The sequence below is a fragment of the Rhinolophus sinicus genome, linkage group LG02 (assembly GCF_036562045.2).
Source record: "Rhinolophus sinicus isolate RSC01 linkage group LG02, ASM3656204v1, whole genome shotgun sequence".
Taxonomy (NCBI): domain Eukaryota; kingdom Metazoa; phylum Chordata; class Mammalia; order Chiroptera; family Rhinolophidae; genus Rhinolophus; species Rhinolophus sinicus.
The window spans coordinates 84,336,056-84,357,765 of NC_133752.1; the positions used below are offsets into that span (position 1 = coordinate 84,336,056).

The window sequence follows — 21,710 nt, forward strand, 5'->3', positions numbered from 1 at the left end:
TCTGGGGCGAACCTTCATGGCCAAGATATCCCTCCTGATTTTCAACCGTCACAAGAAGGTTTGGGGCTGGCCTGTCCACACCTCCACCCTTCTTACCAGTCTTGATATGGCTTCTTCTTTATATCCTTAGTTGTAGGACTTGTGTTCAGCTAGACTTCAGATGGTTCTCCAGGTTGACTGTTCTATAATTTAGTTGTAATTTTCAAGTGTTCATGAGAGTAGATAAGTACAGTGTTTATTTACGCTGTCATGATGGATCTCCTATTTTTATTTTTTGTTTTAAATTTCCAATCTACTGTGGACCAATATTGTATAAAATAGAATGAAATTGTTATAGCATTGTCTTGGCATAACAGTTTCCTAAATGCTTACTCTCAATTTCTATATTTAAAGTACCAGTGACAACTAGCTTGCAGATTGGTATCAGTCCTGGGATGATACTCAGTACCCCTGCTCCAAATCTTCCCTTGCAATAAAACAGACCATCAAAGAACTGTAGACTTGAATTGTTCAAATAGCCATCCTGGAGAAATGCTTTTTCTGAATTGAACTTTGGTGAAATATCACTAGACTCTGTTGAACAATCTTATTTAAAAAAGAAAACCCTATTAAATTCTCTGCCGTATTATTTTAAGGTTATTTCTGAGGGTGATTTAGAGTGTATTTTGCTCTTTCTTCTTTATGTTGCTTCAGGGAACAAGCTTCTCTATGGCCTTTGTATCAGGAAGAAGTGTGGTTTTTCTAGCAAGAGATCCTTTTATTCACAGACTCTCTGGTCTTGGTTACTGATTGCAGTTTTCTTACTTCCTAAACCTTACAATCTGATTTGTGGTCCACTTCCAGCATGTGAAAGGGATTTCATAGTATTCATTTTTTTCACATTTGCTTCATACCTGTTTTACTTAGTTTTAATTTTATTTTCTTTACATATGTTTAGATTAAAATTTGTTGTATTAAAGGCACAGAAGCCTCATTAAATACTTTTAAGAATAAGACAGATATAAATACATAATGAACGGACAGTGCAGTTTTTTGTTCCATGACATGGCCTAATTTACAGTAGCTTTTTAAGAAGCAACAGTATACTGTTAGCTTATATAAAGATCTGATCATCCAAACTGCTAAAATTTTTCTGTAGGTACTACAGACAATTAGCTCCCTACTTACTAGCTGACCTTCATTTTGTACATGAATCTTACTCTATATGACATTCATTTTGTACATGAATCTTACTCTAAACTTTATTTTCCTTCCTCTACACCACGTCAACATTTTAAAAAGCTCTCCTGAATTAGCTATAACTCTATCAACAACTTCAAATCATCTCTGGTAAGAAGGGAGATTATTAAAAATGCATTATTGATGAAAACAGAAGCTAAGAAATAGGATCCTGTGGCAGGCTGCAAAAGACAACCTCTACTTTCCAGAAACATTAAAGTGTGAAAATGAATAAACGTTTTTGTAAGAATCTTGGTTTGAGCATTTTTAACTGGTAATTTTAACTTTAACTCTCAATGAGCAATACAGTAAAACTTCCAGAACCTTTGCAGTTCCAAAATAAAATACAGATACCACGAATCACTCCTCACAAAGACAACCAAATGTACTCGTTTTGTAGGATGATGTTTGTAAAATAAGCAATATACAGATACCATAATATCCCATTCATTAGCTAATAGTTTTGTTTTCATTAAAATTATTTAAACATAAAAATAGCATATGAAAATTACTCAGGATACAAACAGATTCAATCATGCAATGTGGGGTACTATTAAGTTTTTTTAGTAGCTTTTATTCGAGCAGAGCCTCTGAAGAAACATAGCAGATATAACTATGTTTATTTATACATTTCTAAAAGAGACATAATATTTTTACCATATAAAAATATTCATTTTGTAAATAATGATTTAGAAAATGCCATGGAATAGAAAGGTAAAATGATGCGGGGGGCACATATTTCTTTTAAATTCTCATTAATGCCGCAGTTCTCTTTCCCTTCATGCTGCCCTCTCTTGCTAACTCCACGTCACTCCTCACCATTTCCTATCTGGCGTTTCATTTCTACTTCTCTCACCTAAACAGCGTCTTCATCTCTTTATTTCCTCATGCAAATTGTACCTCTATACCCTTTTTCATTACCTTGTTAACTGTGCAAAAGAGGCAATGAAATTAATATTCATCAGAAAGCTGAAGTGGTTTTAGTTGTACTTCTTGTAAAACATGCTATATTCTGATAAGGTAACTTGGAGTATGTCATATTATATTAATTTGCTATACTTTAGTTAAGGATTTAAACTGCAACAAAATACCATTTATAAGCAGAATATTTCTCCAGATTAGTCTTTATCCTAAAAGAAAAACCAAAACATTTCTTATGTGTGTACATCACCTTACAATATTCATTACCACATATGCTAAGCTATTCAAGGTGTAGAAAGATAACAAATATTTACCACTGTGGATTCTTAAGTGCTCTTTTAGATGGTGTTTATATTTGAAAGCTTTTCCACATTCAGTGCACTTGAATTTACGATTACCCCCAGACTGCGTCACATGTCTCTGTAAGAAAGAATTGGTATTTTACTTACACAGCAAAACATGTTTTAGACATAAAGAACATCCAATCTGCTAAAAGTAATGCTTTGGTGATTATTTGTTTCTTAAAGGCCTCAAATTATAGCAGTCACAAAAACCTAACACTTGAAATATTACCAAAAAGGAGGATGATACTGGGAAGAAAATTTTAACATAGAGAATAATCTCAAATTTCTAATTTAAAGTATCAGAGTCATACTTTAATAAGCAGTATAGTATTTAGCAAAAATAAGATAATATATACTAAGAACTAGAGATTATCTCGTCTGCACTCTAATTTATAGATAAAGGAACCAAGGTCAAGAAAATTCAGTAACCTGTCTAAAACAGTTACTCAATAGAAGAACGAGGTCTCCTGAATAGAAGAAAAGGCCAGGCTTTTTCCAGTGTTTTATCCTGTCTCATATGTTTGATATTTCCAAAATGTACTTTAATCTGATGATTTAAAAAAATACTTCCATTTTTTCAGCCAAATATGAATTATATAATAGCCTTCCGTCCGGCTTATCAAATCTCCACTTTTATATATTTCAAATATATCCTGCACCCTTAATCTTAAAAAAGCACTGCTTGAATTGAATTGTGTTGAACTCTGCTCATAAACCTCCAAAGGATTCCCATTAACCCCTGAATACAGAGTCTGAGTCTACAGATTCCAAGTTCACAGCCCCTGAGTTTGCAGGCTTATTCTTCACCAGTTCTCTAGAAGTCTATGATTTAGTCACTTAGTGAGTCTTTTTTTGCACATATATTGCTCTTCTCTCTCCTTGCTTTGGTTTATACTATTCCTTATTTCTTGGCTATGTTTACTCTTAATTATGAGTTTACTCTTAATTATGAAAGATTCTACCCGTTTTTCAACGCAAGTACTACTTGCCTCACGCTCACCCTAACTGGAATCTCCCTTCTTTTGTCTTTCATTTAGGAAGGAAATATCCAAACCCATGGATTTAAATGATGAATATATGGTGAAAAACCCAAATTTATATCTCTAGGCCTCTCCCCTCAACTCCAGACTCCCATTGAGAATTGCTTCCTTTACAATCCAGGTTTACACTGAACTCTTCATTTCTCTCCTGAAAATCAGTTCCTCCTCTAGTGTTTCCAGTCTTTGTGAATAACACCTTCATTTACTTGATTATTGCTTAGGCCCTGAACTTGGGAGTAATCCTTGATTCCTTTTTCTCTTATTTCCTTAACAAATTCGTCAGCAAGCCATCTGAATATATTCTGAATCCAACATTCCTCATTATGTCATGTCTGTCACTACCACTGAGTTTAAAGCCACCAACCCTTATGGCCTGGATTATAGCAATAGCTTCTAAACAGTCTCCCTGCTTCCATTTTCGTCTCTCTCGAACTATCTTCCACCCAACAGCCAGTGTTCCCTTAAAAATAAAAAAAAATTAAGATAAAATTCAATATCCTTTTTGGAATAAAGGGAATAAAATCACACTTTGTAATAAAATCAAGTCTTTATCATGGCCTAGATAAGGGGCTACATCATCTAGCCCCCATACCTCCCTGGCCTCATCTGTCTCCCCTTTATTCACACTGGTCTCTTGGCTGTTCTGTGGTGATGACCGAAAGGTTTCTGCCTCAGGGCCTTTTCATGTTTCCCTTTGTGCCCTTTGAGTGGAATGCCCTCCCCCAATCATTCCACGACTGGCTCCTTCCTCTCATTCAGGTGTTAGTTCAGATGACCATTCTCAGAAAGGTCTCCTTATCCTGTAAACATACAGCAGCTTTCGTCATTTTCTATCTTCTTATTCTGCTTTATTTTTCTTTATATTACCTGTTTTCATATTTTAAATCTGTTTTATATCACCGACTATCACATGCCCTACTGTCAGGGACTTGGCTCATCTTTTTCACTATTGTGCCTTCAACACCTAGAACAGGGCCTGACATGTAACAGAAACTCAAGCATTTGTTGAATGAATAAATGAACAAGACATGGAGATGCTTACCTTTAAGTCATGGCATGATTTTCAAAGGCCATCAAACTAGACATTCTACTCTTTAGTTCACTGCCTCATAACTTAAATTGTTTCCAAAACCTCTCAATTATATTTCCTCACTTTATTGGTTCCCACATTTATCACAACTTCTTTCTGACCTTAGTCTGATCATACATTTTATATATAAAACCTATACCCATCAGAAAAATCATCAAAAGGGTTTCATGCTCATTAAGATGCGCTTACAATTTGCTTTTCTAATGGCATCTCCTGCTTTCCCATCAGTTCGAACTGTCCTTTGGAGATCCTTTCCTTTGACTAGGGCTCTTGGTACAGAGAAGATATGGGGATAGCATTTACAGGATGGGTCTGCTCCCCAAATGTCACCTGAATAGGCTCTTTCCCCAAGTCCTGTCTATACTGTGGTTACGTTAGGACTCTAAGGTGGAAAGAGCACTCTTCTGTATTGTCCCTAATAAGAGTAATAATAGGGGCAGATGGTAAATAGATGGCGTTTGTCTTCAGTAGTTCCTTCTCTGTATCAGGTCCTCCTCCTTTTGGTGCCCCTTCACAGACTTAACCATTAACCTATCTAAGGAAATCTTGGCCCTACAGTCCCTGATTGCCAGCATGCTTCCCCCTCCCCAATCTTATTTTGTGTATGTTGTTGCCAAATCCTGAGATGACAGATTGACAATGCTCAATTGTTCTTTTTCTGTTACAATCTTTTGTTTGATTTTTTGGTTTAGTCATCATCTTAGCAAAAGGTCTGACTTGTTCTCTATGGGATATTAGGGACATACATAGGGCAAACTTCTTAGAGATTTAGGTATATAGATAGTCACAATCCTTTGATACAAGAAACTGGACGTGTGACCCAAGCACAACATGTCCCTTAACATATCCCATGCAGTTGAATATTTATGTGATTTTAAAGTTAGAATTAAGTATTCATTCACTGAATTCCTATGCTATGTGCCAGATATTATGCTATCCAGTTTATATTTGATTCTCAAAACATTACAATGATACTCATCTCTATTTTATAAAAGAAGAAATGTGAGGCTCAGAAAGGTTAAATAACTTAAAAGTCACACAGCCAGTGAATGATGAAATCAGGATTCAAGTGTGTGCAGTCTGACTTTAAAGTTTATAGCTGATAGTTATCAGGACCTTATAAAAGAAGAATAACTGGCAAGATTCTTTGACTTTAATCCTTAAGTACAGAGCCAAAAGCTTACATGTAACTTACACTTAGAGTTGTCTTGGTTTCTATTTCTAGAAATTAAGGCAAAGTGACATAGAAGTAGACTACACTATATGAAAACGGAGTATTCAGGATAAAAATGGCTTGGAATTGAAACTTCAGATTCTTAGAGGAGGCAACTTCTGTTACTATAGTAAAGAAAACACCATAGCTTATACTGAGAATAGTCATTGGGTCACAGAAAATGAAACTTTAATATTATTTTCTTTTCTTTTAGTCAGTAGTAAGTCATGTGATTTATGTAACCAATATTTATTTTCCCACACTGAACATTTTAGTAGAATGCATTTTGAAATCTAGTTCTAAACTTAAGGAAATATTTGTTATTTGTTATAGTATAAACAAAATAATTCAATTGAGATGAAAGAGATCTTATCTGAAAAAGAAAAACACTTAGTTACCTCTAATATCATGTTCATATGTACTTTTTAACTCAGAAACGACCAGATAATTCAAATAAATAATCACTTTCATTTTTATAAGGCTGCAGACAAGATACTGTCTATTATATCTTTTTAATTTTTCGGTATTTTAAAACCCTTGCCGCCTTCTATGGAGGGGTGAATTCTCAAAATTTGGTAAGCTAGTGAACTCTCAGTCATTTCACACTTACTTGATCTCTTCCTGATTTATGTGATGTCATGTGACGTTCAAGTTGGGTTCTGTATGCAAAGGTGTAACTGCACAGGGAGCAACTAAAGTTATCTTCGTTCTTTTCATGGCGATATTTAATGTGTTCTTTCAGAGAGGTAAAGCGTTTATAGCCTCTATCACAATATGGGCAGGTGAGCAATTGGGAAAATGCATCTGGTGTTCCTGTAAAAGAGAGATTATATATTTTAAATTTAAAACATTCAAAAAATATTAAGAAAGCTACCACTGAGTCCTTATGTTATATACCAGATATTATGCTACCCAGTTTTGATCCTCAAAACGTTATGACGACACTCATCTCTATTTTATAAAAGAAAAAATGTGAGGCTCAGAAAGGTTAAATAACTTAAAAGTCACGCAGCCAGTGAATGATGAAGTCAGGATTCAAATGTGTGCTGACTTCAAAGTCCCATATTTTTTTTTTTCACTAAACCCTGATTCTTTTTTTTCTTTTGTATGGTTAATTAGGCAAGGAAAAGTAAAACTGAATGTAGGTTACATTTGTAAATGTATACATCTATATTTTTTCTTTTTTAAATTAAATTTATTGGGGTGACAATTGTTAGAATTATATAGGTTTCAAGTGTACATTTCTATAGTACATCATCTATATTTCACGTTGTGTGCTCACCACCCAGAGTCAGTTCTTCCATCACCATGTATTTGACCCCCTTCACCCTCTTCTACCACCCTTCTCCTTATCCTCTGGTAACCACTAAACTGAGTTTTTGTTTTTCAGTTTGTCTTGTTCCTGTGTTGCTTTCAGTTTTATATCCCACATATCAGTGAAGTCATATGGTTCTTGACTTTTTCTGTCTGACTTATTTTGCTTAGCATAATAATCTCAAGATCCATCCATGTTGTCGCAAATGGCAGTATACATGTTAAAGGGCTTTGTATACCATAACAGAATCTTTCTAAAGATAACAATGTCATCATTATTTATTCAATGTTGTTTCAAATTTTAAAATGATACTATAAAGTTACTGTCATCAGAGAGTAAGTAGTACATAATTAGACAATGTTTCTAAGACTCCTTGGCAGTTAGGGGGCTATATGACCATGTTCAGACCAAAAGAATGTATATTGGGGGAAACGTATAATGGAAGCCAGATTTACACCTGTTCTATAGAGACCTTTCGTGTGTGATTATTTATGTTCTTTCCCCTACTGAAATATACTGACAAATTTTCCATAAAATTCTATATGAATAATAGCTTTCAGAAAATAAACGCAGAGAAAATAAATTGGAAGTCTCTGAATGAACTATATTTTTACATTTGTAACAATCTAAGCCTGAGAATCCTAGTACTACCCTGCCAATTAATATTATTTAACTAAGAGTAGTTTTCCATAGTTGATTTATGTCTTCAAAGAAATAAGGTCCTAAGTACCATTTTATTGTAAATACCATCTTTACCTTCATTTTGAATTTTTCATAGAAAAACAGACTACCAAAGAAAATTTCATAACAATCTCCAAATGCCTCATAAACATATATTACCTGTACTGGAATTCAAGTTTATGTAAATTAAATATCTTGCTTAATGACCAGCCACAAAAATAACAGACTGAGCACCTGGTTCTACACAGCTAGGTAAAAGTACTGAAATATGTATCATATATGACTATGAATATTTTATTCAAATTATGAAAAAGCAAACAACCCAAGTCCCCAAAGTTTAGAATGGCATCTTTTGTTAGCGAGGCAACTGGAACCAGAGAGCATTCTATTGCTGACGACTCTAACATGACCCACTTCTTTGGGGTCCAGATTAGCCACACGAGGAAATTTCTTTGGAAATCATGTTTTGTTTTGCTTAGTATGAATTTCCTATTTGTACAGGCAAGTGGGAAATCAACATTTGGGACATTCTCTTTGCCAGACTGTCCAGTCCATCCTATTGTGTTTAGCTGATTACAATGCCAAAAATCAGAGTCGACCATTGTAGGTGTTCATTCTTAGCACCACAATCACAATGTGATTTCTATTACTGAAGCTGCTTATACTCTACAGTGTCATAGAGCTGTCTGCTCTCATTATTTTCTATTTTCTTCTTTGCCTTCATGATTAATCTTTCCAATTAATAAACAAAATACTAATAATTTTACAAAATGACAGGTGTTTATATTTTTAACAGCAAGTTATTACATTTATAAATCAATATCTATTGAGTTTTCTCACACAGATGAGATACGAATTTATTCTTTTAGGTTATTGGCATAAAACAATCAAAAGTAAATATGAATATCTGCCATAATAAGCAAGTGATAGAATATAAGTTTAAAATTGAAGTGAAAATTTTTGTTTATATTTAAAAAATTATTTAATTATTGTTTTTTAAAAAGATCACTTTTTGGCAATAAAGGCTTGTTATGTAAGGAATAAATGTTTTTTTTTGTGTTTTTTTTTTAGAATTCCTATAATAAACTTAAGGTAGCAATACTACTAAAAAAAAAAAAACCTATCTGACCATTTTTTGAACTTTCTATAATTTCTTTATCTGTGACCATGAATATACAAAAAACAAAAAATTAAAAGAAATTTTTGTATCGTAATCTTCGTTTGGTAGGTAGCGTAACATTTCAGACTGACAGTATTACTTGATGTAAAACCTTTAAAAAGTTTTGATTTCTTCGCCACTGATTTAGCACTTGGTAATAATTCAATCTGCTGGAGTAAAGTTTGCCTGTTCACATTTTATGACGTGCAGGGAGAGCATGTGTAATCTACTGAAACTTTAAATACTTAAGAGCTTCTGAAGATAGTCATTATTTATATGTGAACAGATGCTGCTGGTATGATAGAATACGGTGAAATTATTAGCAGTTAAATTATATTATATACCTGAAAGTAATGAATACCCAAATTGAAAACATATTCTATAATTCAAATGTTTTACTAATTCAGAATGGTTAGGACCCCAATTTTTATGGGATTTTACTGTGTTGATTTGTAACAATGGAGTTTATAAGGTTTAACCTATTTTGATCTATGCAATGGAACATTTCTTTAGCTTTCATTCTTTTCTTTCACTGAAGCTTTCTAAAAGCATTTTTGTTACATAAAACTTGATATATATACACACATACGTACTGGGGGTGCCAAAAAAACGTATACAAGTGGACACTTTGGTCAACGTTACTCAAGCAGTTGTTCGCCATAATCAGAAGTGTCTGGATGCTGATGGTAACTACTTTGAGCACCGCTTGCAATTGCAGAAGTCAAACGTGACTTGTATTCATCTTTGGTATTGGTATATATTGAGTATTACAATTTTAATAGTTTTTTTCATTTCTTAAAATGTGTATACATTTTTTGGCACCCTCTGTATTAAAAATATTCTATTTCCCTTTCATATTTATTGTAACCTACTTCTATAGGTGAAATGTTAACACATTTTCTTTGGGAGAAAAAAACAACAACTGAGAAATGAAAGTAGAAACAGTAGGCTTTCCAGGATTACAACGTCAATGACTACGGACTCTCCAAATATGCAAGTAGATCATCAGAACACTAATCGTTAAGCTGAAATGCAGTATCCAAAGAGGAAATAATCTATAGTCTTCATAAATGAGTTCTTTGGCACACTGGAGGAAACAATTTTGGAGTACCCTACTTCTATTTCCTTTGTCACTGATTTAGGTACAGAAATCCTATCTATTCTGGAGTGAAACTTCTGTTTCTCCTCTTTTTTATAGCTGATTTCTGATTTAAGGAAAGTATAGTTGACTCCTTGCAATGGAATCTATTTTATTTTCTATACCATCCTTCTCAATTTCCTTCAAGAATTTCAAAGTTGACTAATATAACATTAGCACCAAACAAGTAGAAATACTTAGGTATAAATCTAACAAAATATGAGACTTATGTGCTAAAAACTCTCTGATGAGCAAAATAAAAAAACTAAATAAATGAAGAGATATTTCAAGTTCATGTATAAGAATTGACTAAATATTGTCAAGATGTCAGTTCTTCTGATTTCTAGAGTCACTGCAATTCCAATCACTATCCCAGCAAGTTATTTTCTGGATATTGACAAACATTCTAAAGTTTATATGGATAGGCAAAAGACCCAGAGTCGCCAACACAATACTGAAGAAGAACAAAGTCGGACGACTGACACTACCAAACTTCAAGACTTACTATAAAGCTACAGTAATCAAGACAGTGTGGTATTGGCAAGAGAATATACAAATGGATCAATGCCCAGAAATAGAGCCCCATAAATACAGTCAGTTGATCTCTGACTAAAGAGCAAAGGTAATACAAAAGAACAAAATCAGCCTTTTCAATAAATGCTTATAGAATAACTGTACATCCTCACGCAAAAAAAAAAAAAAAAAAAAAAAAAAAAGATTCTAGACACAGACCGTATCATTCATAAAATTTAACTCAAAATGGATTGTAGACCTAACTGTAAAATACAGAACTGTAAGACTCCTAGAAGATTACAGGAGAAAACCTATATGACTTTGAGTAAGGTGATGCCTTTTTAGATACAACACCAGAGGCACAATTCATGAAAGAAATTATTGAAAAGCTGGATTTTATTAAAGTTAAAAACTTCTGTTTTGAGAAAGACAATATCAAGAGAATTAGAAGATAAGTCACAGACTGGTGAAAATAGTTGCCAAAGACACATCTGATAAAGGACTATTATCCAAAAGATAGAAAGAACTCTTGAAAATCAACAATAAAAAATCAAATAACTAAATAAAAAATGGGCCAAAGACCTTGACAGATAGCTCACCAAAAGGTATACAAATGGCAAATAAGTATGAAAAGATGCTTCACACCTCATATATTATTAGGGAAATACAAATTAAAACAAGAAACCACTACACACCTATTAGAATAGCACAAACCCAGAACACTGACAACACAAAATACTGGCAAAGATGTGGAACAACAGGAACTCTCTCTCATACATTGCTGGAAGGAATGTAAACTGGTACAGCCACTTTGGAAGACAATCTGGCAGTTTCTTACAAAATCAATCATATTCTTACCATATGATCTAACAATCATGCTTCTTGGTATTTACCAAAAGGAACTGAAAACTTTTGTCCACACAAACATCTATACACAGATGTTTATAGCAGCTCTATTCATAATTGCCAAAAGCTGGAAAATCTCCTTCAGTCCATGAATGGATTAATAAACTGTGGTGCATCCAGACAATGGAATATAATTAAATTCTTAGAAGAAATGAGCTATCAAGCCATAAAAAGACATAGAGAAACCTTAAATGCATATTAAGGGAAAGAAGTCAATCTGAAAAGGCTACATACTGGATGATTCTAACTACATGACATTCTGGAAAGGCAAAACTATGGATACATAAAGAGATCAGGAGCTGCCAGGGGTATGGGGAGAGGGGGAAACGATGGCTAGGCAGAACACAGAGGATTTTTAGGGCAGTGAAACTACTCTGTATGAGATTATAATGATGGATACATGTCATGAAACATTTGCCCAAACCCCAAGAATGTACAGTACCAAGAGTGAACCCTAAGGTAAACTATGGACTTTGAATGATTATGATGTTGTCAGTGGAGGTTCATCCTTGGTAAAAAAACATCACTCTGGCGAGTCCTGTTGATAATGGGGGAGGCCATGCATGTATGGGCCAGGGGGACTTATGGGCAATCTCAGTACTTCTGTCTCACTTTTGTTATAAATCTAAAACTGCTCTAAAAAAAACCCTTAAAAAAACGTTGATTATTTGAATATTAAGCTAAATCTATCCATTAAACTGGGAACCCTGGAAAAATCAAACCACATTTAGGATATTAAAACTTGAAGTATTCTTAAACATTCCAAGTAACTTCCTAGTATTTGGTACAGATCTTGCATAAAGTTTCTTATAGGAACATCTGCATGCTATTTTCACCTGTTACCACTAGTGCACGAAAGGGCAGAATGACAACCTATTTCTTTTCAGGAGAGTGTGAACACTTTATAATTATTGATTGCATTTTGCCACTCTTTACACACCGGCTGTTCACAACACAGTGGACTAAAGCAGATACAGAAAAACCATTTGTCTCCAAATTAGTATGTTTTGAACCAGACAACCATGTTTTACTTGCTAGAATAGTGGAAAAGAATCAAGGGGCAGTAAGGGTCATTCCAGTTCCCATTTCTACTACTTGCTGCCATGTTAGTGAATGGAAATCATGTCCAGGCACTGTTCTAAGCATTTCACATGCAGAGGCATCAGCCCTACATACGTGAGATGTCACTAATATAATACTGTACTGTTATTATGGACAATATTCCATTCATTACAGAGATTACTCTACAGCCACTTGCAATAAATTTTGGTTTCCAAAAACGTTCCCTACGGTAGGAGAGTAGGTTCCCGCAGTAGAGTAATGGAAATAGTAATCCTTTCAAGATGAAAGAGAAACAACCGTGAGTCTCCATTTACCATTTTCATCATGACCACTGGCTTCTGGTGTGCCCTGCCTCTGGTCGTCTTCGGGCGCCTCGGGGTAAATGACAGCAGTGTCTTGTTGTTGCAGGAACTCTTCAACATTAGGATCATGGTTTTGTTCATTTTCTGCCTCTGAGTCGCAGTCATCGTCTTTTACTAACAGAAACGCATACTTTATAAAATGCAATTTCACCAAGTCATTCACAAAGTTTTTCTAAATGAGAAATTATCTTGAGAGAATATGTGATTATTCTTAAATTTGTAGGAAATAGTGACTGAATATTAAAAACAAAATTCACTCATTCTGTTATATTCTATTAAGTCATTTAAAAAAATAAATTTAAAGTGTTATAAAGTCTTGAAATTTTCACAATATTCTTTTTTAAGCTTCAGAGTTGTAGTTCTATTCCATTTTACTGATAAACAAGATACAGAGAAGATGAACACAGTTGGCTGAATTCTTAGTTTCTCAGTCGATGATAAAACAAGTCAAAAAGGAAAAGAGAAAACCTTAGTTCCCAATCCTTAGTTTTTCCTGGCAAACCGATTGTATCAGAGTTGTACTTTAAATGTGAATCATTCTCAATATAAGCCACTCTGAAGTTCAGTTATTCAATTATGTGATTTCTTAGAAAATGCCTTTAATATTACCTAGTCAGAAAGATTTCTAACAAGAGTCAGAGAGTATCAAATTGATAAAATTGCCTCTTATTTCCCCTAGTATTCATATACAAACTAGGCTATCCTTGCTCTTTAACTGTGTCACTAAAGCAGAGGCATTTCCCCCACCCCCTGAGTTATTTAGAAAGGTTCAAGAGAGAACAAAATGTTTGCACTTTGAGAAAGTGGCCCAGATCGCTGCTGAGTTTCTAAAGCAGCACTGCTGTTGAACTAAGGTTTTCCTCCATTTCCCCCACTGGCTCCAGAGGAGAAAGTCTGCTTCACAGGGGCGGTAACTGTAACAGGTTAGCGTGCCTCCCAAGTGTCTCAAGGGTGACTTCTTATACACTTCGGACTGTACTGTCAGTTCTAAATTTGTAAAACAGCACTGCCCACCAGGCTAAAATTGAGCCAAATGAAGCTGATGTATGGGCATCTTTTTGTTCAACAGTTGTGAAAACAATGTTGCTAAATCTCCTGCACAGTAGCAGTAACTGAACTCTGGGTGGCTGCTGCTTAAAACCTCAGAGTCAATGACATAGTAATAATGATGACCCATCATTTTTTTCTCCTTTTTAATACAGCCAACAGCTATTAATTATTTAGCATCTGCTATATATTAAGAATTGTATTATTTAGTTCATGCCAGTAGTCACCAAACTGGGTTACTGGATCCAGGGGTAAGCGAAGACTCTTTAAGAGGTAAGGTGATACGTTTGGTTTTAAGGGAATCTATCTCCAGATCCTCAATTTCACTGTATACTCTTTCTTAGAATCCTGAAGTTTCTTCTCTCTAGCCTTCACTTTTACAGTATCCTTTGCTGTAACTTAAAAGAAACAAGAAAAAAAAAGCATATCCCTCCATTGATCCAGTACATTAATATGGCGCATTGCCTCGGAGTGTAAAAACCTCCAGCTTGCAAAGGAAAAAAAATTCAAAATACTGATTGGGGAAAATCTTCTTTACTGATTAATCAAGACGACATAAAACCACTCACTATAGGCCTTGCGGTCTTTCCTGTTTACATGGATTTCTATCAGGGGTAAAGCATGGTCATTGAAATGGAGATATTCTGGTACTAGTTAGGAAGCTCTGAAATCAGCACTTATATAATAATATGGCCAGTGGGAGTGAGAGTAATTTTCCTTTAATGACCTCACCTGTTCCATTCCCTATTATTAAAAAATTCATTGCTTTTTAGGAGCCTGATGACAGTAAAGCAAATAGTATTCTCAAAAATAATTCCAAGCATCTGTCATTAGCTGGAACAAGAAGCATTTTTGAACAGCTAAAGCAGTATAAGTCAGTGTCATTGAATCTTTTCAATGTAACTTCAAATTTTCAAGTTAAACTAGATAAAACTCATTAACGAAATTTGTGTTTTATGTGATTTCTTATAGATTTATGCATTTGATAAAACACTTAAAATATCTTGTCAAATTATATTTTAAAATATTTATTTCAATTAAACAGTCTCCACTTATAATATAAAATGTTTATATTTTCTATATCCTAGGAACTACACACACACACACACACACACACACACACACACACACACACACAGAGGAATGATGAGTTTTAAATAGTATACTTTTCAGAATTATATAGTCTGTATTTTATACACGAATCTTGTATCTTCAATAAGCTATAAGCTTACCAATATACTATAACTGGTTGTAAATATACTCATTTGGAGACAAAGATTTTTATAATTAATAAAAATTAGATTAGATCTAAATAATCTCACTATTTGAATATTTTATTTGTAAAAGATGCATTTATATACACTTTATATATCTCTTATTATTTGTAATTTATATATTCATCATAGAGAAATTTTTATAAAATTCCTCAAAATGTATACTGACACACTTATTTGAATTAGCAAAATGAAGAGACACTTTTTTTCTGACAGAAAATCTGATTTGGCTGAAAGTCTGGTAATTGGCTTTGCTAGTTACGTTATTAGGTACCAATGAGCTAGAAATTGAATGAACCAAGTTTGTAGTTCTAAGGTATTGATCAACATATAGTTAATTCATGTGGTAAGATTAAAAAAATATATAAAAAATGTATCGACAAAAAGTACTAAAATGAACAACATTTCAATTTCCCCAACTATTTCTGAATATATTAAACAGGTGTCTTTTTGTGAGGGGAAAAATAAATAAAAGCCCCAAACAGGTATTAGTCCTTTGATGAATAAGTATTTTTTGGTTGATGTTCCAGAAAACGAGTGAATGATTCTAATGACTGGAAAACAAATCCTTTAGCAAATTAGGTGGCTATGAATTTTTGCTTTCAACAAACTTGAAGAGCATTTAATATAATTGTCAGTTGACAGGACATTAAAAACATTTTTACTGATAGTTAACCATAACTTTTTACATGTAATTCTGAAGATGTGTAAAGAATTGAGTATATCAGTTGTAACAAAAATGTATTTCATCTTTTTATTTAGTAGAAGAAGGTTATTTCAGTACTAAACAAAAAATCAAAACAGAATTAATGCTGAACACATTTTCTTCTAGAAATAAGTAACATTAAACTATCGATATATGAACTATTTGGAGAATACTTCAGTTCCTCTAAATTCATTTCCAGTAAATTTTTCTTTAATAATAATTTATTAAAACTTGTATGTATTAATGTTGTGAGCAACCGTGTGGTACTAATATATGATAAATCAATCTATAATTAAAAAAAAACAACCTTTCGAGCTTTGTGGTTCCTAAATATTAAAGGGAAACTTGAATTTCAATTTATGTAGACGTTTTTCTTGTAAAGAAATGACAGTCGATCAAAAATACCTTCAAACAAGAAACATATATTATGTCAGCATCAAATTCTATGTAGACTGGAAATATGAGTTCAAAGAGTAAACATTATGATATAACATTTCTGACTCCTGAAGAGCTTAATAATGTTTTTAAAAAAGTGAATGATAGTAGTTTTTAAATTGTTATAGATTTCACAAAATAAGTGATGTCAAAAATGTAATTTTTAATATGCCAGAAATTAGACTGTTTGTAACCACTTACACTTAAAATGAAAAATTTTATATGTCCATTAAGAAATTTATGAGGCAGTACATAATCAATTTATATAATATCAAATTTGGAGGATAACAACAGTACCTCTTAGAATTGTTGTGAGGATTAAACTAATTTAGTACGTGCTCATTATTGTACCGGCATATAGTAAGTGCTATGTAATTGTTACCTATTTTCCTCAAAGTAGTTCTGCAATGCAAACATTGTAATTTCTCAATTAAAATTTTTCCTGGTAAAGAATTAGGGTCAGAAAAGTTAGATAACTTTTCCAAAATCACACAATAAAAAAGTATTGCTATTAGAATAGAATGTTTGTCATTAGGTATCTGGTAGCAAATTTGGGCTTTTCCAATTAAACTACACTGTCTCCATGAACTGGTATTTACCAAGTTCAGGCAGAGACCAGAAATTCTGCAGTTTTACCCATAAAATTTAAAGTGTTGGGAAGTACACATTGTAAATAGGTCAATTATAAAGCAAAATTCCTAGTCTTAGGCTGATAAACTTATGTATTTAAATACTAGAGAGAAGAGCACATTCTCAGAAACATATAATGATAATTTGTTTTTCTTTTATATATGACAAAGCTCAGAGTTGATTGTCAAATTATAGAATTACAGGACTATAATCATTTGCCAAAGTGTAGTATTAGAGGGTTATAGTCACAAATTAGTGGGAGCAATAATAAAGAGACATTTAATATAAAGACTAAAAATTTTTATTTAGCTATCGAGATTTTATTTCTATTAGAATAATTTTAGTATATGTGCTGCTAAAGCGAGCACTATTTCTAACAGAATAAAGTATCCTTAAGTTTCCTCCTATCTTTATTCTCAATTTCTGAAACTCTGTAAACTATTAACTATATAAATGGAAAAGGGATGCTCAGAAGAAACAAAGGCTGTTTGGGTGAATTTTTCACTCTCTGAATACTAAGCTGCAACTATAGTTCTTTTAACTTCATGAATTGCAAAAGGAAGTCAGCTATAGAAAGGATCTGACAAAGTTCTGAAAGAATGATGGTGACCTTTGTACAATGTTTTTGTTTACTGTGTCAGTACATTATTCCCCAGAAGTCAAGGACGTAACAACAGCAAAGGTAAAACATAACTTTAAGTTGAACTGTTCAAAAGTCTCAAATATCTAATTCCATCCTGCTTTCCTTAAAACTGCACTTATCAGGGCTTTCTTAAATGTGTGCTTAGTCCTAACTCTCCACATCGCAGGGAAATAATGCAGCAGGAATCATCTTGTGGGTGGGGACAACTTACATTTCCAGAGCAACTCTGGTTAATACAAGGTTACTTTACCTTCCAGATGTGATTTTTTTGGGGGGTGGGGAGGGAGGGAAATTATATACGACTCAATACTCCAAATTGAAAGAATTCATTCATTTTTGTAATGAAGGGCAAATTCTGAGGTAAAATACTGTAAACCTGGAACTGAGTAATAAACAACAGTCTTTTGTGTTTATTAACATAATTTTACCAATAACAAACAACCAGTTTAAATCTTTTATATGATGTGTAAATTCAGCATGACAAATATTTGATAATAAGTGTACCTGAATACATTATTTATGCAAGCTAAACACAACCAAGTTAAAGGCAGAATATAAAATCTTAGGCTGCGGGCATCATAAATTATCACATATTCCATTATTATTTAATTAATTTGGAACATACCATTAATAACAGCATAAAGATGTACTCTTTGTTTTACAGAACTGACTGACTGTATGGGAGTGCTCATGTTTATCTTAGAGATAAAAATGTGTTTTGACACATTACTATGAAACACACTCATTTACATAATGAAAGATAATTTATATGATTATATGGAATAGTCCTAAAATTCACTGCAAAGGAAAAAAAACTATAAATATTAAACCAAAGAAGAGAACACAGAAAAGTTAATTAAAACTATATGTTAGAATACTTATAGTTGAATGTACAAAATACAATTACACTACTTTTAAGTGTAGTATTCTAAGGAAATGTCTTAATAATTTGGAATTCATTTTTGAAGCTTGCATTCTAAGAGTTCTAGCTGACGTATGTGACACAGTAAGTGCCTGGAATTGTACATAAGGTCTAGATTTGTTTTGCACTTACTCTTTTGCTTCTTAAATCTGATCTGAATTTATTATAGAGGAAGAGGCTTAAGTCTCAGGGAGTATATACTTTTAGTTACCTAGGAGCAAATTTCTTTATTTGCTGTAGTTTCACTTTATTTTGGCCTTTTTCACTCACAGAAATCACATGAAACATTTTTGATTCTCTTGTTTGCTGTGACATGTTCATTCAACTCATCAATATTCATGATTCTCATCTGGTTTAGAGATAACCCATGATATTTGCTTATTCTTCTCTCTTCTGCTTTCTGTCTTGTGGGCAATTTTAATGCAGATTCTGGTAACTAATAATGAAACTCAAAATAGATCTACATTTTAGTAACCTTGGTAAAAATTTTGACAGAAATTAAAATCATCATTCAAACACTTATATTTTGGATTATTTGTAGATTATACTCGTCATCTTTAAAGATGGAAATTTGCTCTACTATATCAATCTATAAGTTTAAAATTGTACTTAAAGAATATAAATTCCTAACTTTCATGTACTGCCTCTGTACTTAAACATTTAAGGAGAGTAAGAAGATAAAAGAGGAAGAAATATTAAAAGACTAAATTCAGGACTTCCGAATGCAAAAACCAGTGACACAAAAGGCTTTGTTCAAAGACTATACAGTACAAAAGGAAATGGCAAGAAAGTACCTGAACATCCAGCTTCATCTGCTTGAGCTTCAGGCCCCAGGATTTCTTGTCCTTCCTTTCCTGCTAAAATCAAAGAGCAAACGATTAAAATAGATCCATGTGTCACGAACGCTTTAACCTCTAGAAATGTGAAAAGAAAACTTTTAGATTATATTTATTTTGGATTTTTCTTTTTATAAACATAGTAATGTGCCCTTGAAAAGTACAGGTTTTTTAAAAAAATGAGCAGTTTTATTAAATCCGTAAAATATTTCAGAGATGCAAAATTAATGAAGATTTATATATAATTCTGGAATTATAAGCAAAATGGGATGTTAGTGTTTGTTTTAGAAGAGGAACTCTACCTATAGGTAGTAGGATTACTTGTTTTATTTCTCCCCCAAAGCACAGATTTCTATGTTCTAGGCACTGTGCTAGATGCTCTATAAACTTATTTCCTTTAACTTTCATAACTACCTATTTTATAATGAAAACAAAGTAATACCCAAACTCGGGGCTCAAGGAGGTTGAACAACTTGCCCTAGGCCATGCAGCTACCAGGCAGAAGCAGTGAAATTTGAATGCTGGTCTGAATGGCTCTAAAACCTCCTTTCACTACACCGTTGTGTAACTAGAGGACCAGAGAACCAGAAAGAAGACGAGACCAAATTTCACTGCACCCAGAGTAAATTCACAAGGCACTATATTTTTTCTTTGACTCTATTCATTATTCTAACTACTGTTAAACAGTAATAAATAATAATAATGGTATTGATAAACATTTCTAGGTGTCTATTATCCTTTTCTGCCACCTATATGTTTACTTCATTAGTGCGAAGTAAGTCAAGTGGGCTGATGCTAGTCTTGAATACAGAATAAGATCAGAGTCAATATGCATATTATTTTGGCAAGCAGAAAGTTTGGTTTATATATTCAGGTGTATTTTATTTATTATAATAATTTATTAAGAACGTGCATATACGAAAGGCATGAAGTTAAAGCCTTTTAAAAAATAGTAGCAGAGTATATATCATAATTATAATCAGAATACTTATAAAGTCATACTAAAACATTACGTAGTTATCTATATCCCAATCAAATCCAACTGAATGTCAGTCAAAAATCTTGATTTAGATTTCCCTAAGTTTGATAATTGAATTGAGAAATAGAGCACTAATTAAGTAAAATCTTTGCTCACATTAAACCATGTATTTCTTTAAGTGCCTTGGATCACTGGGTGGATTTATTCAGCAGCATTTCTTCACTCATTAACTTTTCTCTGAGTACTTAAAGATGATCACTGTGTAAAAAATAGTTAAACTATGCACAAACCTCTCTAGATTAGCAAAAAAAGAACCCCCCAAAAACACTGTATAAAGTAGGTAACGATGAGATCGACTTCTGCTAAAGAATTCTCATTTTATATTTGCCATCAGCAAAATGACAGTTTAAAAATTCCTGGTAAAGTTTTCCAGTACTGTAGGATAAGCACCAGTGTTTGCTAAGTGTGAAAATCTCTAATCATCCTTTCTTTTTCTCTCCAAAGCATGTACTTAAAACTAACCTGATATGATAGTAATACACCTTTATTATATATCTATGCCTATTTCTCCTTAAATGAAAATCAAAACAGCCAGTTCTTGTTAAGGTGGAAGGTAACACTGATATTCAAAAGGTTAAAATGATATTTTGAACATTACTAAATTTTCTACTTAGTTATAGCTAATTTAAGTGCTGTCTGCAAGCCAAGTATTTATTCACTTCTTCATTCCTTCATTTCTGCTTGGAATAAAATCTAGGTTCCTTAGATGAGCATTTAACATACTTCAGAATTTGGTCTCAGACTTACTGACCACAATTTAAAAACTGGAAGTTTCCATTCTTTCCCTCATTAGTGGGGTTGGAATTTTGGTTCAACAACTAAAACCATGTTGACTAATGAAAACAGTAAGATCCTAATGCTGGCCTGTAATGTGAACACACTTCTTTCACTGCTGGGTGCTGTCCAGTAACAGGCTCTTTCCTGCTCCACCCCAGACTAGCATGAGGGTGTACTGGGACAGGGGCTGTTCTAAATATTCTTCAAGCAGCATTCCCCCTCATGTGTTTTGATCTCCTACTTTAGGAAATGTAAGAAGAGAGTCTTCTTGCACGTAAGATTTGTAAGACTTAATGATGCCAACACATTATGAATGATGAACTTAAATGCAATTTGGAAAGGAAAACTGGAATGCTCCTCCGGTTTTGCTTTTAGTCTAAATTCCAAAGCAAATATATAAATCAGAAAAATGGAGTAACAAGACTGCACCCCCCCAAAT

The 21,710-nt window shown here is 33.2% G+C and overlaps 1 protein-coding gene across 13 annotated transcripts in view; it reads right to left on the bottom strand.

Annotated features, from left to right (window-relative positions):
* Positions 1-21,710, bottom strand: part of ZEB1 (zinc finger E-box binding homeobox 1) — a 200,778-nt gene that overhangs the window by 14,157 nt on the left and 164,911 nt on the right. For 6 of the 13 annotated variants that reach the window (XM_074324712.1, XM_074324717.1, XM_074324718.1 and 3 more), the window contains 4 exons: positions 19,414-19,473; positions 12,915-13,076; positions 6,437-6,639; positions 2,454-2,559 (listed from right to left, as the gene is read on the bottom strand). In XM_074324712.1, coding sequence (XP_074180813.1) covers positions 2,454-2,559; positions 6,437-6,639; positions 12,915-13,076; positions 19,414-19,473 — 531 coding nt within the window. Of the gene's footprint in view, positions 1-2,453; positions 2,560-6,436; positions 6,640-12,914; positions 13,077-19,413; positions 19,477-21,710 lie in introns of all 13 variants that reach the window. The other 7 variants (XM_074324711.1, XM_074324719.1, XM_074324713.1 and 4 more) reach the window with 3 other exon arrangements.